At 59.1% G+C, this 8882-nt stretch overlaps 2 protein-coding genes across 2 annotated transcripts in view; both read right to left on the bottom strand.

Annotated features, from left to right (window-relative positions):
* Nucleotides 1–3397, bottom strand: part of ESRRA (estrogen related receptor alpha) — a 5912-nt gene extending 2515 nt beyond the window's left edge. Inside the window, exon 1 of the mRNA XM_077759724.1 lies at nt 3061–3397. Coding sequence (XP_077615850.1) covers nt 3061–3385 — 325 coding nt within the window. The 5' untranslated portion in view covers nt 3386–3397. The remainder of the gene's footprint in view (nt 1–3060) is intronic.
* A 2090-nt stretch (nt 3398–5487) lies between these two features.
* Nucleotides 5488–8407, bottom strand: CATSPERZ (catsper channel auxiliary subunit zeta). The gene is made up of 5 exons (XM_077759722.1): nt 8306–8407; nt 7718–8072; nt 6743–6822; nt 6465–6531; nt 5488–5723 (listed from the first exon to the last, which is right to left on the bottom strand). Exons 1-5 carry the CDS (start codon nt 8324–8326, stop codon nt 5614–5616), a joined length of 633 nt encoding a protein of 210 aa, XP_077615848.1. The 5' UTR covers nt 8327–8407; the 3' UTR covers nt 5488–5613.
* Nucleotides 8408–8882: the final 475 nt, after the last annotated feature.

Here is an 8882-nt window from a genome sequence, read left to right as displayed (position 1 = left end):
GCCCGGGGCAGGGGGTGGGGGGGGCGAGTCAGGCTGATCTCCACCTCTTGTCAAGCCACATCTCTGGGCCCTCCTGCCCTCAGCTGCTCTCGTCAAGGGCCACAGCGGCCTCTGTGTTGCTGCGTCCTGCGCTCCGTTCTCGTCCCCATCCTGCTCGGCCTAGAAGACCATCTCATGCCCGCGGATCACGTCCTGCTCCTACAAACACTTGAAGGCTCTTTGTCTTTTGCTTCTAGAACGCCACATTCCCGGTTTCCCTTCCTCCTCTTTGGCCACTCGGTGGCTTCCACGCATCTGCCCCTACTCCTTCTGTTGGAGAACCCCAGGGCTGCCCTCGGACCCTGTGCCCCCGGCCCCAGATCCCATGGTGAGCTCACCAGTCGTGGGCCTTCAAATTTCTATCTCCAGACCCGCGTGAACGCTAGACTCCTGCCCATCTCGCAGGTCTAGAAGGCGCTGCAGACTTGACCTGTCCTAAAAGGGGTCCGGGACCTACCACTCCCAAAACCTGCAGCTCCATCTGTCCGGGTCCTCAAGCGGAAATCCAGAGAACATCTTAGCTTCTCTCACACCCACCCGCCCCGTCAACAGAGCCGGGCCAGCTTTACCGCCTAATATATCCAGAAGCCGACCCGTTCTGCCCCGGCACCCGCTTCCATCCTTGACCCGAGTTCCCGTCACCCCCCCTCGTGCCGGTCTCCTCCTCTGTCCGTTTCTCCTTCGGTGGGTGTGAGGCCACCCCTTAAACTCAAGTCAGATCCTGTCCCTCCCTTGCCCAAAACCCCCCGATCATTTCCGTTCTCAGTTAAAGCCAACCTGAGGCTGACGACGCCTCCAGCTCCGCTCCTTTTTCACTTTTCTAACCTCATCTCCGTCGCCCTCTGCTCCGCCCCGGCCACCTCAGTGCTCCTCAAACAGGCCCCTGCCTCAGGGCACGCGGCTCCCTTACCTCCCTGAACTCTCCACTCCCTGTCACCCAAGGGAGGCCTTCCCTGGCCTCGCTCTGAGATGTCAGGTGCCCCCCTGCCTGACGGCTTCTGGGCTTCTGCCCCAACAACACATGAACTTATCTTCTCCATTATCTGTCTTCCCACTTCAGCGTCTGCTCCTTGATCGCCAGGACTGCCGGGCGCTACGAACAGGGCCTGACAACGGGCTGAATGATTGCACGGTGGCCCTCCCGGCCTCAACAGGGCTACCACAGGGACTGAATGACACAGCCAGCCAACGCGCCCTTGGCACGCACATTCCTTCCCACGGTGTGCTTTCTCCTATACCCTATATCCAGGCCTGCGCGCATAGCTCAAGACACCTCCTCAGGGAAGACCTCCGGGAGAGCCCCCAGCCCAGCCAGGTTCCTTGGCACACATCCTGCCCCCCCTCCCTGTCCAGCACTGACAACAGCTGTACTACCACACTTCTGTGCCATTCACCATTTTCTCGCTCCCCTCTGCTAGAATATAAATGGCTTAAGGACAGGGACGGTCCAGCTATGTCCCCACGCCTGCAACAGGGGTCAGGACAGCGAAGCACAGGTCCGCGACAAACAAGGGCTCTGGAGACAGCCTGGGCCCCATCCTGACACTACCATTTAACCAACCGTGTGGCCCGGGCAAGTCCCGTACCTAAATCCTCAACCCCTCAGTTCTCCCTTCTGTAAAAGTGGGATAAAAAACAGTGCTTTCTACAAAGACGGCCAGTGAGAACTCAAGGGAGTATTGGGGTGACACACGCAGCACGGTTCGCAGTGCTCAAAAAATGCCCAATAAATGATTGCTATTGGGGGCGCCTGGGTGGCTCAATCGGTTAAGCATCACGATATCATGGTTTGTGGGTGTGCGCCCCGTGTCAGGCTCCGTGCTGACAGCTCAGAGCCTGGAGCCTGCTCTGGATTCTGTGTCTCCCTCTCTCTCTGCCCCACCCCCACTCTCAGGCGTGCACACGTGTGTGTGTGTGTGCACACGCGCACATGCTCTCTTACAAAAATAAGCATTAAAAAATTTTTGTAATAATTGATTGCTATTTAAGGTTAGTGCTCAATAAAGATTTGTCGACGGAGTCAACAGAGAACACAAGGTTCCAGGCTGGGTACTTCACTGGCCTACAGAACCAGCAGAGAGCTCAAGGGCTTTAGAGCGGTGGGTCTTGGCCAAATCAAGGCCCACTGGAATGTCCCAATCGGTTGTGAGCCATCTGTCCGAAGTTCAGTTACAAGTAATAAGCAAAGGCGGCAGTCAGCTGTGAGCCTAACTCGGACCCAAGTGCGAATCCTGGGTCTGCCATTTTCTACCTGTGGGACTTGAACAAGGTTTAAAAAATCTCCCTGGGCCTCCGCCAGGGTCCCAGTGCTGGCACCTTCTGGGTTGCTGGGGGAGTCACAGATGGTACACGTGGAGGGCACAGGGCCTCGCTTAGGATAAGCACTCAAGAAACGTTCCCCGAAGCACACGTTATCGTGCCCAAGTCTCCAGCGATTTCTATAAAGGTGTAAGTAACAGGCGCATCTCAAGGAACGAATATTACATCTCCATCTTGCTCACTCGTGTTCTGCTATGTTTTCTGGAGTGAGAAACATTCAGTGAGTACTAGCAGCAGGCATGTTTTACCTATTGGTCTTTTTAAAGTCGGGTGCTAAACTATGACGTCGCCACTCTCAGTTACCCAGAAACACCTGCCCTGTACGGCTGCTGCTGTTTTGGGCAAATCCACCAAAAGGGGATGTGATATGCTGCTGAGCGGTGAGCAGCTGCCAGAAGCCAGAACAGCGTTTTGGAGCAGGCGGAGACCGCCTCAAGTTCTTCAGAGCCACCGGGGAAGGTGCTAGGCCTACAGTACCCAGAAGCCTAGAAGGCTTCCCGAGTCCTCCCTCTCCCACGCCCCACCTCCGGTCCATCAGCACATCCTGGGGGCTTTAACTTTTCAGCAAAATGGCATGCCCAGGAGGTCGGAGGAACCTGGGAACCCCAAGCTGTGCTGCAGTGGTCTGGGGGACCTACTGCCACCCACTGGGGGACGCTAGGCCCAGAGGGCAAGGGGTGCATGAGTGCGCTAGGGGCTCACCCTGGATGGTCCTCTTGAAGAAGGCTTTGCAGGCCTCGCAGGATGCCACGCCATAGTGGTAGCCGGAAGCCACATCCCCACAGACCAGGCAGAGGCGTTTGGGCAGGGAGCTGAGCACCAGCTTCCCACCACCCTGCTCACCAGGCCCAGCCCCCTCCCCCTCCTCCTCTTCCTTGTGGCCGGGGAGGCATCGGGTGGGAGCTGGGCCAGGCGCCAGGGCCACTGGGGGCTCGGTCTCGGTCTCGGAGGAACCCTTTGGGCTGTCGGGGCTGGCTGGCTCTGCCTTGATGTAGAGTGGCTCAATGCCCACCACCTGGCTGGACATGGCGCTGGTCACCTGCAGGGAGAGACCTGTCAGCTCACAGGGAGACACTGGGATGGGGGATGGAGACACCATGCCACCCTGGTTACCCAACCCCCGGCCTGGAGCCAGGCTTCCTGGCTCACTGAGGGGGAGGGAAGGGGGGCAGAGTCCAAGGAAGGGGCTGCCCATGAAAAGCACCCCCCCTCCAGCTGTTGCTATGGGAACAGAGTCTCCAGGGCCAGAAACTGTCAGCAAGGCCCCCCACTTGGGATCCTGGAGGAAGCCTGGAAACTCCCTACTCCCACCCGGGGCCGGGAAGCACGGAGATCTCAGTCCCCAGGCAATCTTCGACCTCTTCTGGAATCCCCAGCCAGTAGCAGGATACCTCTCAATTCTCTCCAGATGTTGGGGACCTCGAAGATCACCCCTCACCTGGGTATCCTCCATGCAGAAGCACAAACCAGGCACACAAGGGCAGTTGATGTGCTCACAAGTGCAGGTTCAACACCCCCACTCACCTGGGTTCTAGCTATCCTCACGCGCTCACGCATGCCCACTCTCTGGCACTGGCATGCCTCACACACAGCCTTCCCCAAACCCCACCTCTCGCGTGTGCTTCCATTTGTCTTCACACACTCCCCCCGAAGTTCACAACCCATAAACAAAGTCACAGTCAAGGCTCACAATCACACACACTCACTCCCAAACACTCCCACTCACCATGCGCCCCACACTGACACACACGGACACAGACCCTTGTGGAAACGCACTCAGAGCCTTTCACACCTGACACACCGCCCCTCCTGCCCAAGCATGCCAATCCCGTGCCCACCGGCGGACGCGGCTCCACCTCCTTACACCCCACCCCACCCCCAACCCTCGCCAGCACATTCACTCTTACACTCCCGCTGCCGCAGAATCCTCCACCGCTGGGGCGCCCCGCCCCCCCCAACCTGCGCACACCTACGGGAAGTTGCCTAAAGTTGCTTCGCCTCCCCTCCTCCTCCGCCCGCGGGGGACCTCTATCAGGTTATCAGGAAGTAAATGGGGAGCGCCCAGGAGGAGGAAGTTCTCCCCCGCCGGTACGATGACCTTTGACCCAGAGAGGAGGGTGGCCCAAGGCCCCTTTGAGCGCCCCCACGTGGTCTTCAAAGCCCCTTCTCCGACAGGGAAGCCTCCCTATCTTCCACCCCGGCCCGCCCCTGGGACTTCGACTTGCTCCAGGTGCCGGATTGAACCCTGCCCTGGGACTGGACCCGAGGCCCAAGTCTGACCCTGGCCAGGACCTGCAGCCCGAGCCAGAACCGGCCTCTGTCCCAGGCCGACGCACTAAGACCTGAACGCCGAATCCCGCCCGAACCCTAACCCCGTNCACTTCCTACTCTGCTTCCTCCAGCTGACAGCGGGGGTGGGGCCGTCCGTGCGCATGCAAAGCAGGGGGCGGGGCTCGGCGCCCTATGCTAATCAGACAAGTGGGGCAGGCAGCGCCTGCGTGCCCGGACCGGTCGAGGCGGAGCCTGCGCAGCCAGAGGGCGGGCCTTCGTGAAGGTCCCGCCCACCGCCACCGAGCCAGATTGGCGCACTTGTGGAGGCGGCCGCCAAGGGGCGGGCCAGAGGGGAGTTGGAGAGCTCCGGGAGGGGGTTGGAACCACGAGCGCTCTTACGTAACGAAGGAGGCGGGACGCGCTGTGCGCGAGAGGAGTGGGCGAGGTGGCTCAGGGGCCGCCGTTGCGGGGCAGGGAGAAGACTTACATATGTAAATAAGAGGGCGGGACCAGCAGAGAGGTTAGTGTAACTGCATATGCATGAAGGGCGGGGCCTAGCATGTCCATACTAGAGGGGAGGCGCTGCCCCTTTCCCTTCTCCCCCTTCCCCCAAGATTACTCCATCGGGGCACTCGAACCGCAGATCCAGTATCCCCACAACGCTGCTTGGACTCGGGGTGGGAGAAGCCGACATAAAACAAGCAAGAAGTCCTGGATTTCAAGTCCCAGGAAGGCGGAGCCAAGAGGGCCTGGACAGAAAACGCTCAAGGTCACTGCGGTGACCGAGTGAAGGTCACGGGGAAAGGCGGGGCCATGTGCGTCCGCCTCACGCGGGCAGCCACGCACTGACTCACCAACTGTGCACAGAGTCTTTTATTTCTTTAGGACTCAAATTCGACGTGGACTGGGTCAGGTTTGGGTCTGGGGACGGGACGAGGGCCCGGGGCTGGAGTCGGGCTGTCACTCGAGCCCGAGGCGATGCTCTCAGTACGCCAAGAGGTGCAGCCTCTTGCTCCGGCGCCTCTTGAGCACCTCGATGGATCGCTGCAGCTGCTTTGTCAGGAAGTGGTCCCGGCCTATAGCTGACCGGTAGCCTGGAGGGCAGAGCTCCGCTCAGGGCAATGAGCCAGGGGCATGGCCTCCCCAGCAGTGCGTGCTGCATGTGAGAACTGAGCAACCGCGGGTGATTTGGGGTGGCAGGAGCGCTTGGCGCTCGGATCTGTGTTAGTCTGGGAAACTTTGAATCCCCAAGGTGCTGGGCCCTGACGACTTTCTTTCAAAAGGTCAGGTCATACACTTGCACTCCAGATGGAGGTTGTGGAGGACGAGAGCTTTGAGGTGGAGGATGGATGAGAACAAGGTTAGCCATGTTGCAGGCCTGAACTAGGACAGTGATAGTCTGCAGCTTTGTGGACCCCTGCTGGACCACCCACTCTAGGTGATTAGCCAGCACCCCTCCCTTATATCATAAGCAGGGCAACCAAGGGGACATTTACCCAAGGAAACCACTGTTTAGAGGTTCCTCACGGCACCAAGGAAGGGGACCAAGGCCCCACAAAGATTGTCATCCCCACTGGGCAGGGGGATGGAAAAGCCTCATCAGCTAGAAAGGAGCTGCCCTAAGGCTGGAGCCCAGGCCCCATGCTCTCCCCACTGGGTGTCCCTGTGCCCAGTCCCCCAACATTTCACTTTTGGTGGGGTTCCTGGAATATCTGTAACCGGTAAGGGAATCTGACAGGGCAGACACATCCTGAACCCCCACTCCCAGAGGCCCTGGGGCCCGAGCCCTGCAAAACCCCCCAGGGTCTCTTGTGAGGTCTAAGGGAGGGGCTCACTCCGGAGGGCCTTGGTGAGGATTTCCAGAGCTTCATTCTCCATGAGTTCTATCAGAGGCAGTGGCAGCTGGAGAGGCAGCAAAAGGTTCAGATGTCCGAGGGACCCCAGCCCTGCCCAGAGCTGAAATGCCCCACCTGCTCCCTCTAGCCCCAAGACCCCCAACTAATGTGCCTGCCCCGCCACCCTACAAACCACCCTCATCCCTTTGCCTCTGCAACCCCCACTTGCCCATCCCCCACTCCACTAAAATCCCCCCATCTCCCTGGGTGCTTCTAACCCTGTTCTGCTGCTCCACCCAGTAGGCTCGATGGGGTGTGTGCTTCGAGATATTGAGCGATGAGTCTGAGGAAGACATTTCTGGGAGAAGAGAAAAGAGAGATCAGTCATCTGCTGACTGCTGGTTCCTCCCGGGAGCAGAGGAAATGTATGGGGGCGGGGGAACAGGGGGGAGTGGCCTTCAGGGACCAGCCCCAGGTGCCACCTTATCGGAAAACAGTATGGGACGGTAGTTTACCACCCTGGACTTTGTGGTCTCCCTCACCAAGGTTCAGGTTCTGACTACCCCATTGTGTGAGGCTTAGGAGCAGTGACTGGAACTTTCTGACTCTCAAGTTCTTCATCTGTAAAATGGGGTAATAAGAATGGCCTCTTACGAAGGTTGTGAAGTTTAAGGTGATCGTGCAAAGGAAGTCCAGTGCCTGGCACACAGCAAGCACTCAATAAATGGCAGTTACTATATTGTTATCACCTCCGGTTCCCTAATGAAGGGGCAGGGGTTGAGGGTGAGGGGGGCGGGGGCGTCAGGGGCGAGCTTCAAACAGTGCCCAGTAAGAAGTAGGTACTTAAAAATGGTCACCAATGACTGAGTGAATGAAAGATAGGCACCTCCTCAATGACAGCAAATCCATACGCAAGAAAATAACTCCCTCCTCTCAACTATCCCAGTGATTCCATTAAAAGCACGAGTGCTACCACGCTGCCTTTATGCCTTTTCACAGGTGTCTCTCTCTCGGACCTGGAGCGCCTTAACCACAGGACCTTGTATGACGCCTGCCCAGTAGGGGGCGCTCCAAGAATGGTGGATTTAAAGGGCGAAAGATGAGCGCTGGCGCCCCTCCCAGGAAGGGAATCCTGGAAACTTGGATCCTATAGCTTCCCACCCGTCTCCCCTCCACTTTACACCAACAGATATTGGGGTCCTGGCCACCCCCCTGCCCTGTGGATACCCACAGCCTGGTGAGGCCACACTGACCACTCTCGGTGTTGGAATCGACGTCTCCCTCCTCGAAATGGCTTCCCAGGGAGCTTCCCCGTTGTAGCTCCAGCTCCAACAAGGAGTGGTCGTCCAGCAACTCCTGCTTGAAACTGTCCTTGTCATCTCCGTCATCCCATGCTAACGAACCAGCGACAGAGTCGTGGCCGGCCTTCTGGTCGTAAAACTGGTGCTGAGTCCTGCTGCTCACGCTGCTGCCCTCCATGTCGGAGTCCTCGCAGACATTGGGCAGAGGCACATTCAGCTTCGACTGCGACAGCGTGGCCTTGGTCCACAGATTCCGGATGTCGTCTTCCGGGCTCGATATCTCTGAGCCATGGCTGTTCAAAGACGCCTGTGGGCCACATACAAGGAGGAAAGCCAAGGGCAGCGGGGAATGGGAAAGGAGAGGAAGAGCAGGCTGGGGGCGGGGATCCTGACCCCTACCGGGACGAGTCGGCTCAGGGCTGGGCTCAGGGCTCCTTGGGAGTCGCCCCGGGGCCAAGGTGAGGGAGAGCATAGCCAGGGGCCCAAGCTGGACTCAGTCTGGGGGCTCACAGGGTGAGAGGGCCCGGGAAGAGTTCTTACTCTGAAAGTCTTCTCCTCCATGGTTCTGCCCCAACGGACCCAATCGCCACAGGCCTCGGGGGCAAGGAGAAGGGCGTCACGCACCAGGAGCGGGGAGGGGCAGGATCGCGTTCCGGAAGGCGCTGCGGGTCTCGCGAGGGAGAGTTCAATCTACACCCCCCCCACACTAGATGCCATTATCTCTTCCCCATCCCCCCACCCCCTCCCCCATTTCTGTATTGAGCTTAGAGACGCACAGACCACCTTGGTACATTCCTGTTCCGGACCCTTCCCGGTAGCCTCCCGGCAGAGATACGGGCCCAGGCGTGGCCCTTTCGGGTGCACGCTTCGGGCGGGGGAGGGGAGGCGCGGCCTGGGGGTCACCTGTAGGCCTAGCTTGCCCCGGAGGTGGCCCGACGCAAGCGCTCCCACACCCACTCGCGTCCCCGGAGCGCGCACGCCCGCAGCGGTGCAAACTGTTTTCGTTTATTGATGCAGGCTTTGAGGCACAGTCGTGAGGTGTTGTGAGGGACGGGCCCAGCCGGGACAGCGAGACAGAAAGCCTTGGGGGGGTCTGCAAATGTGTGATGTGAGGAGG

This window comes from Crocuta crocuta, unplaced genomic scaffold (assembly GCF_008692635.1).
Source record: "Crocuta crocuta isolate KB4526 unplaced genomic scaffold, BGI_CrCroc_1.0 scaffold53, whole genome shotgun sequence".
In the NCBI taxonomy this organism is placed as follows: Eukaryota; Metazoa; Chordata; class Mammalia; order Carnivora; family Hyaenidae; genus Crocuta; species Crocuta crocuta.
Note: the sequence above shows the minus strand (reverse complement) of the source record. Positions and strands in the feature narration are given on the sequence as shown.

Bases quoted from the DNA above. Each gene is read 5' to 3' on its own strand.
- CATSPERZ (XM_077759722.1), bottom strand. From the start codon at position 8,326: ATGGAGGAGAAGACTTTCAGA. The intron at 6,823-7,717 runs GTCAGTGTGGCC...CTCTTCTCCCAG, and splicing joins CGATTCCAACACCGAGAGTG to AAATGTCTTCCTCAGACTCA. The intron at 6,532-6,742 runs GTTAGAAGCACC...CTGCCTCTCCAG, and splicing joins GGGTGGAGCAGCAGAACAGG to CTGCCACTGCCTCTGATAGA.